Source organism: Phyllostomus discolor, chromosome 3 (genome assembly GCF_004126475.2).
Source record: "Phyllostomus discolor isolate MPI-MPIP mPhyDis1 chromosome 3, mPhyDis1.pri.v3, whole genome shotgun sequence".
Taxonomy (NCBI): Eukaryota; Metazoa; Chordata; class Mammalia; order Chiroptera; family Phyllostomidae; genus Phyllostomus; species Phyllostomus discolor.
The window spans coordinates 183,005,848-183,028,961 of NC_040905.2; the positions used below are offsets into that span (position 1 = coordinate 183,005,848).

At 46.6% G+C, this 23,114-nt stretch overlaps 1 protein-coding gene across 1 annotated transcript; it reads right to left on the reverse strand.

The window, feature by feature from the left end:
* Window positions 1-16,443: 16,443 nt before the first annotated feature.
* Window positions 16,444-22,271, reverse strand: LOC114491513 (protein FAM205A-like). Its single transcript, XM_028505537.2, has 4 exons — window positions 22,128-22,271; window positions 21,217-21,262; window positions 20,639-20,699; window positions 16,444-20,450 (listed from the first exon to the last, which is right to left on the reverse strand). Exons 1-4 carry the CDS (start codon window positions 22,269-22,271, stop codon window positions 16,661-16,663), a joined length of 4,041 nt encoding a protein of 1,346 aa, XP_028361338.1. The 3' UTR covers window positions 16,444-16,660.
* Window positions 22,272-23,114: the final 843 nt, after the last annotated feature.

Consider the following 23,114-nt stretch of genomic DNA (forward strand, 5'->3'; position numbering starts at 1 on the left):
GGTTTTGGGGAGGGAGCAATCAATAGGCAGCAAAGGGGATTTTTATGGCAGCAAAAATGCTCTGTGTGATACTATAATGGTAGACACATCATTATACGTTCGTTCAAACCCATAGAATGTACCACACCAACAGTGAACCCTTTGCAAGCGACAAACTCTGGGTTATGATGAGTCAAAGTAAGTTCATCAATTGTAACAAGTGTACCACTCTGGCGGTTGGGGGGCGTGTTGATAATGGGGGAGGCTGTGTGTGTGAGGAAGGGAGATAGGAACATGAGAAATCTCTGTACTTTCCACTCAGTTATGCTGTGAACCTAAAACTGCTCTAAAAAAATAAAGCTATTGAAATAAAATAAAATAAAAAAACTTAAGAAGCAGCTGTCCACCAGCATCCTGCACTCAGCAGATTCGGAGTCTGCTAAGATGTCACTGAAGTCAGAGAAATGCACAGTGGTGAGAGACATGGAATGTGAAGGCAGAGGTGGAAGACGAGGCCAGGATCTGTTTCCTTTGGAATTCAGCAGTGCGGTAGTGTGCGGTATGAATGGTGCCATAATTCTACTGTAATATTTCAACAAGCAGCGTCAACAATCTCATCAGATTGTCTAATATTCTAAGAGCCTTCCTTAGAGAACTGCTTTAGGATGGAAGAGATAGCTAGAATGTTATTCTCAGTTGAAATAAGTGCCCTTTCCACTCCTCCTTGGTTAGTAAGGATTGACTCCTTCTATTAGACCCTTTTAAGTGCTAAAAGAAGATGTCCATTTCAGTGCTGTAGTAGGCTTTTTTTAAAAAAAGATTTTATTTATTTTTAGAGAGAGGGGGAGAGAGGAAGAAAGAGAGGGAGAGAAACATTGATTGGTCCTGTATGCCCCCAGCCAGGGAGGGACCTGTCCTCAACCCCAGCATGTGCCCCACTGGAAATCAAACTGGTGACCCTCTGGTTTGCAGAACGATGCCCCATCCATGGAGTCACACCAGTCTGGCCTGTAACAGACTGCTTTAAGCACTAAAACAAGATACACGATTTAGTGACGGGGAAGAACATTATGTGCAAGTCCAAAGCAATAATATATGGCATTTGTAGGCACTCTCTCTTGCTTTAAAAGATTTTATTTATTTATTTTTAGAGAGAGGGGAAGCAGAAAGAGAAGGAGAAAAACTCAATGTGTGGTTGCCTCTTGTATACCCTCCACTGGGGACCTGGCCCACAACCCAGGCATGTGCCCTGATTGGGAATCAAACTGGCAACCCTTTGGTTCACAGGCCCGTGCTTGATCCACTGAACTACACCAGCCAGAGCTGTCGTCATTCTCTTGATGAAATTCTCCTAAACTTAGAAAGCACATCCTTCACATAGCTGCTGTGAGAAATCTCTTAGATATGTTTTTTAAAAATACAGATGCTGAGAGATGTTCTGTCTTTCCTCTGGGGCTGATAAACTGAGATGACATATTCCTGAAACTGTCTGCAGCTATGTCCCTACCCTCCCAACTTGGCAAAACCCAAACTAGGAGTGATGTTAAAGGAAAAGAAATTACTCATGATAATTATTAAGGAATGGAAGGTCAGACTTTATTCAGGGGGACTATCACAATAGTGATATCACTATCACTACAGTGGAGTTTTGCAATAGGGGAGGGAGATTGGGCTCAACTCTGAATACAACATGGAAAAGTATGTTTTTATAGTCAAGGTGGACGGTGGGGTGGAGGACAGTGGGTAAGGAAATATTAAGGGGAAACATCAGTAAAAAAGAGGGGCAGGAGGATTCTGGCTAAACTAACCAAACAGGACCCTGGTTGAAGGCACGCTAAGATTGGACATCACGTGGGGGGAATACTGGAAAAGGAGGAATCTGATCAAATACTGAGGGTGATCAGATATCAAGGGTGGGGGAGTCTGGTTAAGGTGACTCAGCAGGATTCTTGCTAAACTTGGACAATGCCGGGATGAACACAAGAGCCCAAAAATCAGGGCTTAGTTGGAAAGAGAGTTCAGAGGAGCCTGACTGAAGTTTGGTAAAGGAGTGACTCTGTCAGTGAAAAGAGTCACAGAGAGGAAATTAGATCCAAGACTGGAGGGAAATTAAATCTTTTGTACATTTGAACCAGCTGTCACTGGCTTTTCTTCCTGTGGTTCCTTGGCGCCTCATTCCCATGCGAAGTCACCAGCTGAGCCAAGAGGGCAGGGCCAGGAGACGCGGGGGTCATGGCAGTGCGGGGTGCGCCCACAGGCCTGGAAGGTGGTCCTGCGATGGCGTGGAGGGGCCCTGGGAGGGTTGGCGTGCTCAGGGCACACCCCTCTGACACCTCAGCCTGCTGCTCACCTCTTGAAGTCAGCTTCCTTCACGGGGCCCAATATGCAGTCTATCAGCAGCCATGGGCAGCAAGGGGGCTCAGGGTGTAGCACCCTAACAGCCTGGGTAAACAGGTGGGGGGGGCTCTGGGGGGGCAGGGACCCCCGCAAGCAACCAATGGGTCGGGTCTGCGGGCCTCGAACAGGTGGAAGCTGCCCCCAAAGGGGTGCCTGTGCATCGAGAGAGATTCGCAGGGCCCGCTCTGCGTTTGCTGCCATGGGGAGGGTGGCCCAGTGTGGAGGGGACCATCCTAGAGTGTGATGTCTGTGTAACTACGATTGGAATTGCCTTCGTGGAAAGACCATTTGGGAACACAGGGGAGCCCCAGGAACCTGCGTGGTGGGGGTGGACCCCCACAGAGGACCCCTATATAAAGGAGGACCTTAGAAGGTGCCCTAGAACTGTCTGGAAGGAACCTCTGCTGGGAGGTGGGGATCCTGCCCTGAGACCCAGAGCAGCAATAACTTCCAATATGCTGGCCTCCCTTCAGACTCACTGGGCCCTAATTCATGTCCCTCCAATGTGGTCAAAGTCGGGGGAAGGAGGGACATCGTGGGACTGATGTTTTTGTCCATTGCCCCCATTAGGATTTTTATTGTGACTGGTAGCCCAGCTGGCTGCAAGCTGGATTTCAGTGGAGGCAGGAACTTCTACAAAACCATAGGGCGCAAGGAAGGGGAGGACCAGTGAGGCCTCTGAAGCAAAGACAGCAGCTGAGGTCTCTGGGCCTGACCATGCAGAGGGAGCAGCAGGGTAAGGTGGGATAATTGATGCTGGCAGGTCCTGGAAGAGAAATTCCTTTGAAGGAAGGAAGAGAAGAAATGTAGGTTTATTGGGCACCGATGTGCTTAGCACTAGACTAGCTATGTTTAAACATAAAAATCTTGCCATAACCTTGTGAAATTATCTTCTGAGGGATAATTAAACTGAGATTCAGACTAAACAACTTGAAAAGGCTACAGTTTGAATCATGAAATCCATTTTTTCAGATTTTATTTGGGAAGAAATATCAAAGACAGGCAGAAGGAAGAATGTACATTTGCCTAAGTTTAAGAGCTAGAACCATAAAACTCTTCGAAGAAAACAGGGGAAAATCTTCATGACCTTAGATTTGGTAATAGTTTCTTAAGTATGACACCAGAAGTGCAGACAACAAAATAAATGAATAAATAAATTGGATTTCATCAAAGTGTAAGACTTTTGTGTGTCAAAGGACACTATCTAGAGAGTGAAAAGACAACCGATGGAATGAAGAAAATATTTGCAAATCATATATCTGATAAGGGATTAATACTCAGTATTTATAAAGAACTCCTACAATGAAAAACACCTGATTAAAAAATGGGGAAAGGATGTGAACAGACAATTAATTTAAAAAGACATACACATGGCCAACCAGCACATGAGAAGATGCTCAGCACCACTAGGGAAATGCAAATCGATATCAAAATGTGATTCAAAATATTATTGCACACCCATAGATGGCCATTGTAAAAAAAAAAAAGAAAGAAAGAAAGTAATGTTTGCGAGGAGAAATTGATTAGAACCCTAGTGTGGTGCTGGTGGAAAGGTAAAATGGTGTAGCTACCGTGGAAAATGTTTTGTGGTTCCTCAAAATTAAAAAGAATTTCTGTATGACCTAGCAATTCTACTCTGAGGTACATATTCAAAAGAAATGTGATGTGGCATGGAAGCAGGCTAAATTCCAAACTTTGGTAGGTCTCTTGTGTGGTCGGAGAAGTCCTCCATATCTGTTACATTGGTTACCTGTCATCACGCCTGCTAACCTCAACGTACCACTGAGGCTCTGCCCCTGAGGAAGCACAGCGGATATGACGAGCTCATTACTACATAGTGTGTAGAGGCACATTCTGAAGAACAGGTCTTCTCAGCCCTCTCCAACCCACTTTGAACTAGAGAGAGGGTATTGACACCATGATCTCCATACCCTTTGTTTCCCCAGTCATCTTTGCAACATTTCCTTAAGGAAGACTTATTGAACACTTGCCTTGTGTAAAGCAGTGGGAATTATCCTGATTGTTTCTCCTTCCTGAACTCAAAGAATAGCTGGAGCTCCTTTCTCTCCCTGTGAAACCCACTGACTTGGGCCGCTTTCCCCTTTCCCTTTTCAGAGGTTTCTTTTGTTTTATTACTGCCATGTTCTACAAGATCACTGTTAAGTTACATTTTTGGGCCTTTTACAAATATCTGTCACTCCCACATCAAGAATCAAATGAAAGCATATAAGGGTAAATTTATATTTAACATGAAGGATAAGGTGGTTCTAGCTAATTAGGAGGGCTGCAGATTCTCCACAGCTGTGTGTCTCTATGGACTGAGCTGAAGAGAGGAGTTCCCTGGGTGCCTTTTCCTTCCCTGGCTCATACTGTGGAACGGCCTGCACTCGCCCTTGTAAACCATCCCCCTGCATTTTTAGCAGGTGCTCTGCAGAGGACGATAAGAGGACACACTTTCTGAGTGTGTCGTGCACACTCAGAAAGTCCATTCTGCCCACATATGCCTTATTACCTGACACACTTCTCTTATCTTTATGGCTACAGCAGTGTATTAATTTTCTGTTACTGTGTAACAAATGACCACCAATGTCACAGTGATTTTTAAAACAACACACAATTTATTATCTCATAGTCTCTGTGGGGCATGAGACCAGCTTGGTCCTCTGCTTATTATGGCCTCACAGGCTGAATCAAGGTCTTGGCTGGGTTGTGTTCTCATGTGGAGGCTTGACTGAGGAAGAATCTTCCAAACTCACTCAGGTTACTGGCAGAATTCATTTCTTTGCAGGACCAAGGGTCCTGTCCTCTTGCTGAATATCAGCTAGAGGCAACCCTCAGCATCTAAAGGCTACCCACAGTTTCTAGAGGCCAATTGCAGCTCTTTGCCACATCTGCTTTTCCACCATGGCTGCTTTGTCAAGCCAGAGAGGAGAGTCTTTAGGGTGATTATACTAGCGGACTGTAATGTAATGTAATGTAATGTAATGTAATGTAATGTAATGTAATGATGTAATGTATGCATGGGAGTGACACCCCATCACTTTTGCCTCGTTTTGTTGATTAGCATGAAACCTCAGGCCTGCCTACACTCAGGAGGATGGGGGTTACACAAAACAAGAACGACAGGAGGTAGAAATCATGGGGGAGAGACCGTCTCCACAGACAGTACAAAGGGAGAGTTGAGGTTGTCATCTCTTCTCATTTCTTCCATTTCAGTCAGCCAAGTGGGCCTGTTCTTCTTTCTTGTTCCCACTCTTATTCACCACCACCTGCTCCCCGAAGTCTTCTCCACGCCCTTCTCAAGTTACCATAGACTCGCCAGCATTCACATCGTCCCTAGGATGCTATCTTCTCTGTTTTCCTCCTTGATAAGGAAACAGAACACCCAGTTCTACCTGCCAATTAAAGAGTAAACGTGAAGTATAATTCACGTTTTTATTCATCGATTTCCTTTTTAACTTGAGTGTCTCTCCTAAATTTCTTTCAGCACGGGGAGAGCCTGTTTTCTTCTCACCAGCCATCTATTTTTACCCATTGCTAATTACTGTTGGAAGAGGCAACCCACCATGGGTCTCGTGCATTCCTATATGTTCTTACTAGTATGCCAAAAATGTAAGGTCGCAAATGTTTCCCAGTCCGTTTCTCAGAATTGTATTTGCAACAGGCAACCTTGACAGATAATGTAGTACATCCCCCTAGACAAAGATCAGGCTTGCTTCTTCCTATAAGAGCAGTGAACCCCCAAACCTCAGCATTCCTGACCTGTAACAGCCCGCTGCCTGTGCAGGCATCTCTCATAGATCCTGTGCCACCCTCATGGCACTTGGTACACACGGGGAACTGATGTAAAAAGTCATACCAAGGCTTTTGCTAAGGCCATGCTACAATAAAGTCCTTTATATTTGACCCAGGAGTCTGCCAGCATTCATGAAACAATAACAAGATAACTTGTTAACTTATAATAGAGTAAAATAGCAGACCCTACAGAGTTCTTGACAATTACTATCACTTGTTTTTCTAGAAGTTAAAGCTGATTTTATTCATTTTTATAGCACCTCACGTGTATATCTTGGAGCCCTGAACCAAGCCCCTGCCTTGATGCTACGGTCAAGCTAAATGCAGACTTTGGGGAACAGGACACAGAGACTCAGTGGCTGCACCTCTGAGGTGTGAATGTCCACCCAGTATTGTGGGTGGAGGTATGGCTTGGTGAGCTCTTGAGAGAGCCTAGGAAGTATTCGAGTCTCTGGGGTAACAGAGGAGTGCTGCACTGGAGGGCCTGGTGCCTGGGGTGAGAGGTGAGGGGTGAGGGAGGTACATGCGGCTGACTTACCTCTGCAGTGAGTGCAGAATGAACACACCTATCACAGGCTGAGATCCTGAAGGTAGGGAGAGCAGGTGTGCTAATTTACCCCTACTCACTCCCAGTGTCTGAAGGCCCACTACCTCTTAGGACAGGCACCAGGGCCAGGCTCTGGGAGAGCAACCCTAGGAGCAGTGTTGCAAGAGTCTGGAAAAGCCCACATTGGGAAGTGGTCACTTTCCCTTTGGCGCCAGACCTCAGGCCCATTTGCTTGGCCAGGTGGGGGGCTTCCAGGGCAACAGATGCTCCCAGCTTGGCAGGCAGGAGCTGGGGAGGGTTATGGCAGGAATTTTGGCCCAGAGCTGGGCTAGTCCCGGAACAGGGCTTGGGGTGGGCTGGACCACTGCAGGCTAACAAAGGTCAAAGGCCTGGGTGCCTTGGTGCTCCTTGGTTCCCAGATGAGCCTTGAACACTCCAGGGACAGGCTACTCTGATACTGTGCATCTGTTGCTGAAGGAGCCTCTGAATTCCTGGAGCACAAATGACCCATACCTTCCTAAGTGTGTGACATTTGTGTGCCTAGTGAGGTTGAAGATACTAGCCATCGCGTAGCCATCTGGGGTTAGGGTTAGGGTTAGGGTTCTCCTTAGATCAGCATTGACACAGTGGTTACAGTGGGAGGTGGTAAGCATAGGGCTGTGTAAAGATTATCGGGGTAACACCCACCAGCATTACCTTGACAGGGTGTGTCTATCTGGCTCACTCTTTCCTTAGAGGCTGTGTCTGCTGTGTCAGAAGGGCTGGGGGATCAGGGCTCTGCAGTAAACTGGGGACACTTGGGGATGAAGATGGATGTGTAGGTTAAGGATGGGGCTGCTGGAGAGGACAGAGACTCACTTGCTGACCTTGACATTTTTTTAAAAGCACACAGCCAAGTTGTTGAGACCAAGTGTATGCATGTGAATCCCAGACTACCCTTTAAATTAAAGGGCAGGCAATGGGGCAGAAATGAGAAACTGGAGTTTAGAGGAAGGATCAAGAGTCCTGGTCTGAGGTGGCTGAGGAGGATTTAGAGCAGACAGCGGCTTTGAAGGATGGATTTGGACTGTGTTTGTATTTGTGGGTCTGCAAGATGGGCTGTGCAGTTGGCATGTGTGCAAGGCTGTCTCAGTGTCTGCATGTGTGCTGGTGCCTGCTCAAGCGCATCCACCTCAGGGCGTTCCTGCGTCTGTGTAGGTGTGTTTCCTGGACATGTCTCTTGTAACTCTAAACTGGTTTCTGTGTGGCATTGTTGAACTTGGGTCTTTCTGTTTATGTTATCTGCGTGGCTGGGGGTCTGTGTCCAAGTGTCTCTGAGTCTGAGATTCAGCCTGGCCTCTCACTTTCCCCTGCCCTTTCCCCTGATGCACCCCAGCTGTGAGTGCTATTTACACAACGGATAGCTTCCCGTCTGGATTCCCATGGGTCTTGCTGTCTGCTTAAGGCCTTGCCCCTGTGGAAAGCCCCCAATATGCTCCTTGCTTGGCCACGGACCCAGAGAAGTTACAGTGCAGGAGAGGAACAAGGCGGGAAAGGCGGCCAGTTGGCAACACCCACCCTCCTTCTGGAAAGAAGTCTGCATCTGGCCCATTCCCAGGCCCCCCATTGCTTCCCCATGCTCTCTCATCCAGACCAAGTATTCAGGGTCTTGGCCTCACTGTCTCTGGGGATCTGGGGCATTATGTTCCCCAGCATCTCATATTGTGCTCATTCCTCCATCCCCACTTGGACTCGAGGTTGTTCTCCCTTCTTTCCTCTCCCTGCAGGGGACATAGGAACCATTCTTGTGCTTCATTCCCTGACAGCTCTGGCCTATGCCATGGGCCCCTGAGCCCAGGTAGAACACTAGGCTTTGGACAGCTGGTAAGGAGCCGAGGCCCAGCCCCTCTCACATGGTGCAGAAAGCAGTGTCTCCATGGGGTTTATCCCTGTGCTCACCCTGTGTTTGTTGGTCTCCCAGCATGGGTGATGGTGAGCAGATACAAAAAGGAATCAGATGTGATCTCTATCCTCTATCCTCAGTGTTTAACAGAAGGAGTAATTTAGTGGAGAAACCACTGTCCTCCACTGCAGGTGGTCAGTTGCCTGTAGTTCTCTCTGTAGAATTCTGTAGTGCCCTTTGCAGAAGTCAAGGGAAGGGCTTCAGAAGGGCAGAGCCATTCACCATGATAATACCTCAGAGGGCCAGGGGCAAACTCCAGTGTTTCCAAGCAAGCATGGATGTATTCCTAGCACCTGCCACCCATTCTGCAGTAGTAAATTCGAGTTTTGGCCCTCCTTCAGGTTTTTGTTTTTATCTCTTTTGAGCCTAGGTGACCTAGTGAGCAGGGTTCGTGCTAGAGTTTGGGATGGGATGATCAAAACTTCATTCCTCAGGAGCCTATGTGAGTCACAGACTCTGATCATGTCTTCTCTCAGCTCTTGACTTTGCTGAGAATTGAGAATCCTGAAGGTCTTGATTCTACCTCATCTTCCTGCTCCTGGCTGTTTGTTACTGGACTTAGCAGCAGGAGCCAGTACTGACATGTGGCATGTAGGTTTTTCTGTATCCTAAGTTAGGATGTGTGCACATTAACCTCTCCTTCCCCCCTGATGCTGCTGTGACCTTCTGGGTCATTCCCTTCATTCTGGGCCTCCATGTCATGTCTTTGTTCTGTGGCCCTCTGCCCAGCTCCCACCAGACAGGGAGGATATGCCTGTCACAAGACCTTCTATGATCTTTGGGGATACTTTAGGAGAAAACACCTGTGACTTCTTGTAGAGGCCACACTAGGGGCTAGGCCCCATCCCTTGGGCACAGAATCACCACCATTCAGAGGAGGACACATTCCTGCTTCTTCCCATCCTGGCTTTTCTGCATCTGCTAGCAATGAACACACTGTGCCAAGTGGGGTCCTATCAGAGGAAGAGAGCCCTGCCACCACCTCCTCCTCATCTGATGGAATGTTGAGTCATCCTGGATTTCCTTAGGAATCAGTGAGGCAGGGGCATCCTACAGTCCCCCCACCATGTCATAAGGAAGTGACAGCACTTCCCATGCTTCCTCAACTTTTGACTCCTCTGTGGTGGATCAGATGTCGGGAATGCAGCGGTGCCACCTTCTGAGAGATATGAGGTGTCCAAAACAGAGGTCCATCCCATTCACTCAGGGCAGCCACTTTGTCTTTCTGCTTCCCAGTTTTTTCCCCCCAAAACTACATTGTCCCTTGCTGAACAGTAGGATGCCACACCTGCCCTCTTTCTGTGTTTCTATGCTCCTTGAATCTAGAACTTCTCTGCAATCTGTCCTGAGGCTCCAGTCTTCCAAGAGCACCTGCATCACGTTTGTGATCAACTTCAACCATTTTTTTATGCCTACCTGGACTCTCAGTTTGACATACACTCCTTAAGCCTAACAGTAGTCTGCTGTGGTGACTTCCAGAATCCATTTCCACCTCTGGCTTTTGGTTTTTGTTCTCCATTTCTCTCCCTTCACCCACAGCCATGGTCCCTTCCCAGATTTCCTCTCACCCATTTTTGTTTTTGTCCACACTCTCTTTCTACTTACCAGCAGCAAAGTGTCTGTGCTTTTAGCCAAGGCCATCCCTGAACTGGGCCTTCCCTCCCAACTCTTATCTCTACACCACATTGCTCTAGCAGTTCTTACCTTGCCTTCCTGCATCACCAGTTTATTCCCCTGGTCTACATAATTTTCAGCAACATTCAATGTTCTATGCCTGTCCCCTTAAAAAACCTTCTCTGGGTCTCACTTTCTCCTATAGCTGTTCTCTCATTTTTCTGCACCTCTGTGGAACCAACCTCCTTGAAAGAATTGATTATACTTTTTTATCACCAATCACTGTCCTTCCATTCCCTTTGAATTTATTCCAGTCACACTTACACCTCCCTCATTCACCTGAATCTGTTTTTTTTCAATGCCATGAGTGATCTCCATGTTGCTAAGTCTAATTAGTTGGTTAGTTCATAACTTTTCATGCGTTCTCCTCGCAATACCTTGCTGTATTAGCTTCCAGTATTTTACATTATTCTAGTTTTCCTCCTTCCTCCCTGGCTTCTCAGTCTCCTTTGCTTATCTCTCCCCCATTTTTTCTCCTAGTTTCTTAACACTGGACTGTCCCAGAGCCCAGTCCTTAGCTCTCCTTCATTTACACTCATTCCCTAGGTGATCTAATCTGGTCTTATGGTTTTATATACATTAATCAATCTATCAACCAATTATCTATAGCCAGGACCCTCCAGAGGACCATTAGGATTCTGTGGTGACATAGGCTCTGGAAAAAGCAGGAATCTTATTTATACAATTATTGCAATAATTGTAGCAGCAGAGGAAGTAAGAAATGGTCATGTTCTGAATTCATTTTGAAGGTAGAGACAATAGGATTTTCTGGTGAGTTGAACATGGACTGTTAGAGATAATACAGAGACATTTATAATGTATAAATGTCTCTGATAATACATCAGAGACATTTTGGGCCTGAACAGCTGGCAAGAGAGAAGTACTGTTAATGGATGTGGGAAATCAACAATGGGAACAGGTTTGGTATGTGCGATTGGGTGGTGGGGAAAGACACAGGAAATCAGGGCTTCACTTTTGAGATGACATCCCAGACCTCCAAGTGTTTATGTTGAATTAGACAATTTGGGCACGTGAGACTGTTTACCCCACAAAACAAGGATCTCCATAGAGGCAAGGCCTGTGTCTTGGTGACTGCTATATCTGGCATAGTTCCTGGCACATAGCGAATACTCAGATATTTTAATAATTGAATGCAAGATGCCTCTGAAGGTCATTATTTTTGTGACTGCTTTATGTGACCCTAGGGTTCTTCTCATCAGCTGAGTACTTCCTCCTGTGGCAGGACCCCACACGCCATAGTGCTCATCATGCTGATGTAGTAATTGATCTGCCTCCTCAGTCCAGACTTTGGACTCAAGTACTATTATGATATTACTATATGCAGCCTATTTTAACCCCTGGGTATACAAGCATTACAGTAATTATTCTAGAAAGAAAGGATTAGAAAATAAAGTATAAGCAGAGGCATTAAAAGTAGAGGGAAGGGGACAACTTGAGATATACCAGAATTGGAAGCTAGTGACTGACTTGATGTATGGTCTGAGCAAAACAGTGGATGTATAGTGATACCATTCCCTGACATTGGAAAATGGTTTGATGGAGTGGAGGGTGTTTGGAAATTTTGAATTAATTTACATTGTCTTTGGAACAAGATGGAGCTTCCCCTCTCGTTATTGGCTCTACAGGTGGAACTCAGAAGAAAGACTGGCAGTGAGAAGTGACTTTGGGAATCACCAGTACATTAATAGTAATTGAGGTTTGGGGTATGAATGTTCAGTTATCCTCCTTCCCCAGATGAAGAAATTAGGGCTCAGAAATGTTAAGTAACTTGTCAAATGTCAGGGTTAGGATTCTAACTCTGATGATTTTTTCCATATTTCATTTTGTGACTTTGACTTTAAAATCTGCATTCTCTCCAAGGGTCACACATTTGACTTGAAAATCATAAAAATACAGGTTCAAGGATTTTGTAATGTTTTTCTTGTACTGTAGTTTTGCTGCCCTGTGTTCATGTTTATCATCTTTCTCTGAAATCATTCTCTGGCCACTTTAGCCAGAAGTTTCCTTCTAAAGAGTACCCAAATCTTTTACTCATACTTAAGCTTACATTGAGTAGAATAAGCACAGTCTTGAGCTCTGCTGTTCTGCTGTGGCCTCCTTAAGGGTCCAGGGTTCCAGTATTCCTTCCAGGGAGACTAATACCTGCTCCAGTCCCATTGAAGATAGGACAGGGTCCACTTCATGGTTCTTCAGGAGGTCAAAGGAATATGAATACAATGTTTACCATTAAGAGATCCACTCTGGGACTTCCAGCCAAGATGGAGGCATATGTAGACACACTGTGCCTCCTCACACAACCAAAATAAGGTCAGCAACAATTTAGAAACAAGATAACAACCAGATATGACAGAAAATTGAACTTTATGGAAGTCAGACAACCAAGAAGTTAAAATATACACATTCATCCAGACTGGTAGGAGGGGTGGAGGGTGGAGAGGGGTCGTAGCACAAAAAGCGGTGGCACCGGGAACATAAGGCATCCCAGACCCATAAGGCATCCCGAGTGGAAGACTGCAATGGGTGGACCCTGGGCGTGCAGGCAGCTGGCAGACACAGTGAGGCTGGGACTGTGAAGCAAGGCACTGCATGCAAGGCGCCTGGCTGTCTGGGCAATCCCACATTCATGCGCAGATAAACCAGGCAAAATCAGGCATTGAGACAAACTGCACAACCCAGGGTCCCAGCACTGGGAAATAGAACCTTGGGACACTGATTTAAAACACCTGTGGGAGTTGAGGCATAGGGAGAGACTCCCAGCCTCATAGGAGAGTGAGTTGGAGAGATCCACAGGGTCCTAGAATGTACACAAGCCCACCCACACAGGAATCAGTACCAGAAGGGCCCAGTTAGCTTGGGAGAGGCAGCGGAAGGGACTAAAATCCCATGGAGAGAGGAGCAAGCACCATTGTTCCCTCTCATACCCCGCCCCCACATACAATGTCACAACCCAGTGACTGGGTTGCTCCACCCTGGAGAACACGTAAGGCTCCGCCCCTCATATGTAACAGGTGCAACTAGAAGAAAAAAAAAAAAAGGCCTGAACCAGTGAACAGATCAAAGCTCCACAGCAAATACAACTAAGCGACTAAGAGATAATCAACCTACCAGATGCACAGTTCAAAGCACTGGTGATCAGGATGCTCACAGAACTGGTTGATTTTGGTCACAAATTAGATGAAAAAATGAAGGCTACCATAAGTGAAATGAAGGAAAATGCACAGGGAACCAACAGTGATGGGAAGGAAACTGGGACTCAAATCAATAGAGTGGACCAGAAGGAAGAAAGAAACAACCAAACAGAAAAGAATGAAAAAATAAGAATTCAGAAAAATGAGGAGAGGCTTAGGAACCTCCAGGACATCTTTAAACGTTCCAACATCCGAATTATAGGGGTACTAGAAGGGGAAGAGGAAGAACAACAAGTGGAAAAGTTATTTGAACAAATAACAAAGAAGAACTTCCCCAATCTGGCAAAGGAAATAAACTTCCAGGAAATCCAGGAAGCTCAGAGAGCCCCAAAGAAGTTGGACCCAAGAAGAAACACACCAAGGCACATCATAACTACATTAGCCAAGGTAAAAATGAAGGAGAGAATCCTAGAAGCAGCAAGAGATAAGGGGATAGTAACCTATGAAGGAGTTCCCATCAGACTGTCAGCTGATTGCTCAAAAGAGACCTTACAGGCAAGAAGGGGCTTGAAAGAAGTATTCAAAGTCATGAAAGACAAGGACCTATATCCCAGATTACTCTATCCAGCAAAGCTTTCATTTAGAATGGAAGGGCAGACAAAGTGCTTCTCAGATAAGGTCAAGTTAAAGGAGTTCATCATCACCAAGTCCTTATTTTATGAAATGTTAAAGGGACTCATCCAAGAAAAAGAAGATAAAAAACATGCATAGTAAAATGACAGCAAACTCACAATTGTTAACAATCGCACCTAAAACAAAAACAAAAACGATCTAAGCAATCAACTAGAACAGGAACAGAACCACAGAAATGGAGATCACATGGAGGGTTAGCAACAGGGGAGTGGGAGGAGGAGAGAAGGGGAAAGGGTACAGAGAATAAGTAGCATAGGTGGTAGGTAGAAAATAGACGGGGGGTGGGCAAGAATAGTATGGGAAATGTAGAAGCTAAAGAACTTATCACACATGGTCATGAACTAAAGGGGGGAATGTGGGTGGGAGAGGGTGTGCAGGGTAAAGGGGAATGAAGGGAGGGGAATGGGACAACTGTAAAGCATAGTCAATAAAATATATTTTAAAAAATAAAATAAAATCAGCAAGGTAAAAAAATAAAAGAGAGAGAGATCCACTCTGCAGCCAGAGCTATTGAGGCAACTGGTGGTGGCAGATTACCTATTTGGTGATGGTTCTGGAGGTTGGGGGTGGGAGTGTAGGCCTATTGAACAGAAAGTAGGAAAGAGCTCTAGCTTCGTCTCAGTGTGACAGGTTATTTGAGAGGCCTTATAAAACAGGTCTGAATGAGGAACTTCATTGAGTCTGTGTGTGAGGCAGTGTGTAGACAAGATATAGTTTTGGGAGGGGCTTACATTTCTTAAAAGCTGCTTATAGATTTCAGCTTGCCTCTTAGCCTTTCTCTTAAGTTTTACCATTTCATATCAAGGGTTTCAGAGAATTTCACATTATAGTCCATTAATGATAAACATTTCTCTGAAAAAGGAAATTTGAACATTCTGAGAGAGAGAGAGAGGCAAAGGGGCCACAGTCCCACTTTTGTTCTGAGCAGCTGATCTTGTTACAGGCTCATGTGTACCATTAAAGTCTAGATTCTTGGCCACTTTCTGTGTCTGGTTAATGGAACAAGACATGTTTTAAAAGCCTTTAAAGTTTTCTTTTGACAGTCAAGGTGAATAGTTCTGGTGCTTTCTGAAATGTGGCAGGACATTAATGAAGACATGAGAAAGGATGACAGGAACCAAGGACTGGAGCTGGTAGGCTTATATGATGCAGTCTTTGGTTGGGGAGAGGACAAAAGTCATCCTCAGAGGGGAAGGCACCAGGTTGATCCTGGGAGGGGATACAGAGGATTAAGCTCAATACCATATAATATGCATGATATGCACTAAAAATATCTATGTGTATAAATATTCAGGGAGGTATGGCTGATGGAAAAGGAGTGGAGAAGGATCCCAGGTGTAGGTGGTATAGAAATGAGACACAGCAATAGGGCCAGGTACAAGCTGCTGATGGTAACTTGATAAGCCCAGATCATTTAGAAAACCCCTTCTGTCTGTGTTTCTTTCCCAGAACTCATTTCCCTTTATCAACTATAGACAAGCACACTGAAGCTCAGATTTAATTAATTCCCCCCAAAGCATGTGGGCCTTGGGTTGGCTTCCTGGCTCTAGGTTCTTTTGAGTACAAATAAAATTTGCTTTGTTCCCTTACATGCCTGCTCAGGACATGCCAGTATCTGTCCCAAATACTCAGACCTCTGTCTGTAAGCACCATTTGCTGCCTGCCCTTGGGGGTGGGAAACATGCCCCTCTCCGTTCGCTGCTGTGATCTTTCCAGGACTCATTCATTCTATGCAGATGATAGGTGGCATAGAGGCAGGAGAGCTGCTGCATCCTCCAAAATGAGTCCTCCAGAGAGATTTAACCAATAGCCAAGAGAGAGAAAAGAGGGGGAGATTCCATCATTTGCTTTGACCTACCATCCCATTAGCTATGCGCTTTTGATAAACGCAAAGCACTTCCTCAAGACTGGACGACTGTGGCACTTTTCTAAAAAGCTCCCCTCTAGATGTGGCCATATATAGAAGTCATCACTGAATTTTCCCTGTGGATTCCTGGCCACTCCTTCTTGTCAGTACTATCCTCATGACCACGTTGCTCCTCTGGGCCCAATGATACCATGGAAAGCCCAGATTGAATTCAAGTCTGATGTTTCCCTTCAATGCATAAGGGCCTTAGACAAGGGCCTTCCTTCTCTGCTCAAGTCCCTTTATCCACTGTTCAGAGACAGGCTGGGAGGACTTGGTGTGAAATGCTGACTGTGTAAGTGTGGGTCAAAGCTCCTTCCCTAGATAGGAAGGGCACATTAGCCTCCCTCATGCTTTCCCTTAACACACCACAGTGCAGAGAAGGAGCAGACAGACGAGTCTTTGCTTAGACAAATAGCTGTATTTTGAGTGGCACTCTGTCCCACCTGCACATGAATGAATATGACAGTAGCAGTGTTCTTCAAGGGACACAGACATTGAAGAGCCTACACCACCTTTGGATTGTGCTGGGTCCTCTTGAGCAGGCCAGTATTTCCTTCTGAGGTGAGAATTGAGAGTTAGGGTGGGTTCCCTGGTTGGGTGGCACAAGCCAGTAGAGGACAGTGCCGAGGGCAGTGGCGGGGTGGGCCCAAGCCTGAGGCAGAGTGGAGTGGATTGAAGCAGGAGCGGTGCCGGAGCTTACTATCTGGGGAATGGGAGCCACCTGAGAAGTACAGGCCCACCTGCTTCTCAGTAGGGGGAGACTGGGCCTTGAGGTTCCCTCTTGCCTTCTTCTCTGTCTTAGTTCTGTCCATGGAGCTTCTGGCTGGAGCCAGCTTCTTTTGTACCTTTTCTTTTCTGGTGTGGGCCATTTTCTCAGCTGCCAAAGACATGGGTTCCTTGTGCCCTTTGCCTTTTGCCTTGGGGTTTAGACACTGCAGAAAGGACTTCATCGTATTTCTCAAGCCCGATTCTGGAAGGGTGGGCCCCATGTGACAATGGACTGGCACCACCTGCCTCTGCAAAACCCGACCTTGCAAAATTTGTCCCTGTGATGGCTTATGCTGAATGAGATGGCCTGGGAAAGGATGGCCCTGTGACACCTGGAACCCCACAGGCTGGACATTCTGAGGGATCCTTGCTGGGTTGAGGCTGACATTGAGCCTGGTTTGACTGTCTTGCAGGCCATTTTTCTTCGATTTCTCCCCTCCAGAGATTCCTGGAGGTGGCTCTGGGGGTTTGAGCTGAGGGTGATGCTGGGAACTGTGTTGACAGGGAGCATCAAGGTGCAAGCTGTGTCTCCGTCTCCGGGGGCTTTGGGGTGTCCTGTTCAGCAGCATCCCTTCTGGCCTCTGGGCTTCAGCAGAGTGGCTTTTTTCTCTTGCTGAGGAGAGCACTAACCCTGCATCTCCTTCTCCGTGGTCTCCTGCTGATTTGGGTTTCCCTGGCTCCTTTTCCTTTTTAGCCAGCTTGGGCACTTGGGCTGAATACTTGCTCTTGCCAGGGCTTTGGGACTCAGGGCTCCAGGGCTCCTCCAGGCTGGGCTTGTTCACACTGGTCTCCACCTGAACACAAAGCACCTGGCCCTCTGTCATGTCTCCACTGGGTTGTGACATCTTGGAGAACTTGTAGGCAGAGGCATGGGGTGCTGCTCTGGAACTAGGTTGCTTCTGGTTCTGCTGCACTGCCTTTAACTCGAGGGCCAGCTGTCCTTTAAGGCAGAGCCATTTTGGATCTGGGGCACGGGGAATGTTTGGTGGGATGGGGAGATCCTGGAGTGATGCATCTCCTCGGTTGTTTAGACTCCCAAGAGACGCCTGTGTGGATGTGGTCTTTGGGATTACTGCAGTTTGTTTCCTGGACTCCCTAGCCTTTGTGGGAATTCCCCATTGTATCTCTAGCATTTTCCTTCTCAGATGGAAATTTAGTTTGGCCAGGATGGATTTCTTGAGGAGGTAGGGCTTGGCAGACTCTGTCTGGCTTTCTAGAGGCTGTGTCTCAATCATTCCTTCCACAGGCACTTCAGGCTGAGTATCATCTGCAGTTTCTGCACAAGTGTCATTGGCACCTTGAAGGCATGGCCCAGGGCTTAGACAACACTTCTCTTCAGTGTCAGAGGCAGCCCCCACCTCTGGAAATGCAGTCAGAGGTCCTGTTAAGATTTCAACAGGTTCAGGTACCACCTCTGTGACTATAGCTTCAGTAGTTATTGCTGGGGTAATGGCCTTGGAAGGAGCCACATAATAAGGAGGAGGCAGCCCTGACAAGAAGGCCAGATACTTGTGCCGTAAAGTTGTCTTCAGTTTCTCAATGGCTTCCTTGGACAGGGTTCGAGGTAGCTTTGGATGTTCAGTGACAGCTACTGGTGAGGTCTGTTGCTGCTGATCTAGGGATGTCGGCATCCTGGACATAATTTCCTGCTGTAGGTCCGTGTCCATTGCTGCCTGTAACTCCAGGGGCTTGCTTTCTGGGATGCAGGTGAAGGTAGCTACTTCGAGACCCCCAGGAATGATGCACTCACAAGACCTATATACATGGTCAGGGACCTTGCCCTGGTGAATCTGCTCACATTTGGAGTTGATGTGGCTCTTCAGTATTGCCTTGACTTGGTCAAATAAGTGTGGCATGAGGACTCGGTCCTCAAGTGTTGCCAAAGTGTCACCAGCCCCACCAATGGCTTCTAGGGCTGAGGGGTGGGGACCACTCACACTGGCTAGGGTTGTGCTGCTCCAGGATGGAGTCTGCTGGTGAGTGGGGGACAGGAGCAACTTGAAGGACTGCTGGATCTTTGGGGGCAGGCCCCAGCGATGGTGAATCAACTGCCTCTGGAGGTGGAATTTCAGCAGCCTCCGGGTATGGTCTGGCAAGAGGAGTTCTCTTGTGAGGATGGAGATGGGCTTTCCTGGCCAGGAAGTTTTCACAGTTTCTGGAGACTGGGCTGTGTCACCACACTTATATGTCACAGGGCTCTGGGTATGCTGAGCTCTCTGGAAAACAGCTGGCAAACTGCACTGCCGCTGGAGCTGCCTCTGCAGTAGGTGCCACTCTAAGGCTTCACACTGGGCCAGAGTCAGAAATGGGACATTGGCCTGAGCTGGTGGATGGTCACAGGGCATGACCCAATTTGGGGATGATGGGGGTGAGGGTGGGTGTGACTGGGGTGGTGTTTTAGGCAACAGAGGGAGGAAGGAGAGGTCCTTGAGGAGAAAAGGATCCTTCAAGGGGAGCCTGGGCAGGCTGTTGTTTGTGGAGTGACCTTGAGAGCCCAAGAAGGTGTCAGCCAGGGACTCACTGTGCAGAGAAGGGAGGCCACAGAATAGCTGGCTGTATTTCTGCTGCAAATGGCCCACAGAGTCCTCAGCCTGTTGCCCAGGAAGTGGGTAGAAGCCACTGAAATCTTTAAGGGCTGCAGAGGGCAAGGCCAGAGCCATGTGGTTTGGGTTTTGGTGGTAGTGGTGTCTTTGTATTGGGTCTGTAAGAGACCATTGAGAAACCCAGAATGCCTGGGTTGCCTGGCCAGCCATACATGAACCCCAGGTCTGGTAGGAAGTAGCTGCAAGTTTCTCAGCAGAGAATTCATAAGTATCGTCTTGAATGAAAGAAACTGGTTGGTTATTCAGAGGTTGGTAAAACAATGGTGGGCTTGGCATAAGCTGCTTCAGGGACTCCTCTACACGTCTGGGCAGCCCCCACCTCTGGAAATGCATCCATTTTTTGACATGTACCTCCAGAAGCCTCAGGACTTCAGGACTGGGGAATGGCAGGTGGGTAGGGAGGACAGTGAGCATAGGTAAGGCTACAGGATGTGTCATGGTAGTGATCACTTGGTTCATGGTCAGCAGAGGGACCTGGGGATACAAGCGCTGCTGATCTTGGTTCCCACACACAAGGTCAAGGTTGCTCTTTAATATGTTCTGCTGGTTCACTGGAATCCTAGATTCCTCAGACTTTGAAGAAGACATAGTCACTGGGGCCCTGGGAATTTCTGGCACTTGAAATGCCTGACGTAGCTGTAGGTGGTGAGCCCAGTAATCATGGATGCAAACTGAATTGGGTGACTGGGCAGCTGGCAAGGTTAAGCATTTCTGATCCATTAATTGTGATGCTGAAGGGGTTGCAGGTGGAAGTGAAAGTTCTTGAGTGTGTGTGGAATGATGCTCCAGACTGTGCTCAAAAAATAAATTGGACTTGGGTAAAATCTCCAGGGAAGAGGAACTCTGTGATGGCCCCAGTGAAGTGGGAGATATCAGGGTGTTCTCACTCTCCAGCAGCTGCTGGATCTCCAGAGCCATGGTATTGCAGACTTGGCAGCAGGTATCTGCACATAGTAGCCTCCGCACACGTCCCTCCTGGGGAAGCCAGCTCTGGCTGGAAGAGAAAACATGGCGATAATAGTGATAGAGTGACATCTGCCTCTTTGTGGTCTGGAGATTGTGGTCTGGAGATTGGCCGTGCCCTCCACAGTCCTACATGCCTTGGGGCCTTCCCCACACCCCCCCGTGTTTACTCCTCCAGTGCTGGCTGGAGCTAGGATACCACAAAGAACAACTGATCACCTTTTCATGACAGACAGCAGCTCCCATGGCTTCTCAGCTTCTCTCCAGGAAAGTCTCCTAGCTGAGAAACCAGGAGACAGTGTTACATGGAATGAGAGAGGATTTGGGACATCCTATAGAAGCTAAAGGCCTCTGAATGAGAAGAGACTGAAAACCCCAACAGTCGATGCCCTAAGGCACGTCTGGGTACAACTCAACCAGTTACAGAGTGTTGTCCTGGATCTATCCCATTAGGTCTTCACAGCCACATGTGAGTGAGGCGAGGTCTTCAGATGCCCATTTCATGGATAAAAGACTCAGAGCTGGAGTGACTACCACAGGGTTTAATAACAGGTAAATGACACAGTTAAGCACTTTGCCCTACTTCCTCATTGTTCATCCCTGGTGTAAGGTGCAGGATTTTTGAACATTCCCAGGTTCAGACCCTAGAAAGTCTTCAGGGAGAATTTGTCAACTTGGGGAATTGGAACCTTTTGTGGTTAGAGTACCTGTTCCAGGCACCAGAGGTCAAAGAGGGACAAAATTCATGAGACCTCACCCACAGTGGAGGGGAGTCAGAGACAAGATTGGGACTTTACCTCTAGATACTGCATCTTTAGCTTTGTGTCTGAGTGTTCGGTGACGCTGAAAGACAAAAAAGTTAAAGTGTGAAGGTGGGACACTGTTTTCATCTTTATATCCCAAATGAGTCTAATATACATTTTTAATACCTTTCTAATTATCTGTCTGTATTTTTATTTACTTTTATTCCCATACTCCATCTTTTTCCACCCCTACATTTCCCTTCTCTGCTTACTTCTGTTTCATTTCAAGGCTCTTCCATACTCTATATCTTCCAGTTATTTTCAGGAGAAATTCTGTGTGAGGTTTATGATGAAACAGGAGAAAGAGTAAAACAAATTAAAGGGTATCTAGGTCTAACATCTAAAGGACCTCTGGTAACAAATACCTTAATGGACCACTAACCAGAAGAATCTTCCTTATTGGGAGGTCTTCTTCTTCTTCTATTTTAAAAATATTTTACTTATTTATTTTAGGGAGAGGGGAAGGGAAGGAGAAAGAGGGAAAGAAACATCAGTGTGTGGTTGCCTCTCAGTGCCCCCTACTGGGAACCTGGCCTGCAACCCAGACATGTGCCCTAGACTGGAAATCGAACTGGTAGTCCTTTGGATCACAGGCCTGTGCTCAATCCACTGAGCTATACCAGCCAGGGCATTTGGAGGTCTTCTGAGATCCAGTGATGTAGATTCCATTTCATCTAGGTTTCTACCCAAGGTTGAAAGAGAAGTTCTTGATTTTTTCAGTTAGAATACATTGCAGGGATAGCTCAGTAAGGAATTGTTTCTCACTTTGAGAAGAAAAGTACCACGTCAGAGTAACTAAATGCATGGTATAAAAATTGCAGGGAGGATAAAAGAGAGGTTCTGAAGTCTTAAAACTTCTTATCTGAAGCTTAATTAGTTCCTTTATAGTCATAGTGTTTCCCTACCTGGCAGCAGCTCCTTTTAGGTTCTAACCCTAATCCTTGGTAACTGTTTTTCACTTGCCAGATAATTAAGATAATAATGAAGATGGAGCCATAGGTATATAAGGGATGCATCAAATCCCACAGAACAAAAGCAGGGCTCATCATAATCTAAACCTCATAAGCATGAGGAGACCAACCATCCGTACATCTAGGTGGTTAGGATCCTAGTACCTAATGATTCCTAATGCTCTGCCTTGTCATCTCCACCTCACAAACAATGGAACCAGGTCACCAGACTGCATCACAAAGCCCTTCTGTTTTACAAGGTAGGGGTAGTGTTCGAGACCTTTATGTCTTAAGTTTGTGTTGTGATTCAGTCTGTTGATGAGGGTGACTTGTTTTCTTTAAGGTTTATAGAGCCAGAGACTAAAGGTGCTCACTCACAGGTAGCGTCTATGCTCCATCTTTGTCTTCACTCTTCACACCCTACACCAGTCTGATGGCTTGGCTCTTTCCTTCATGACAATTTCTGGTCACCCACTCCCAGAAAACTGAGTGTTTAGGGACACAGGACATCTATTAAGAAAGAGGGACAAAGGAATCTTCACCAACACCCCCACCTATACTGAAAATGTATCTGAGGAGTGCACACAAGCTTAGGGAGGGCAGAGTCTGGTTAATGGAGAGCTTTGATGTTCCAAGCAATGTTGATAGGGAATTGGAAGTACTTGAACAGGACCATGGCTGATGTGGCTGGGAAAGGCCAAAGTGGTAGTATCTCTAAATGCCTTGTGAGAAGCAGGAAGGAGTACCTCTCAGTCTATGTGGCCTTAACTTGCAGAGGTATGGGAAGAGATTGTAAACACTATCTTCCATGGAGATACACTAATGAGACTCACAAATGGAGTTATTTTAATAGTTGATTTTCTAGAGCGTATTTTTTTTACCATGTTACAGAACTCTATCTGTTCATGGAGATGACTATCTACAGAGATGGGTTAGTGGCCA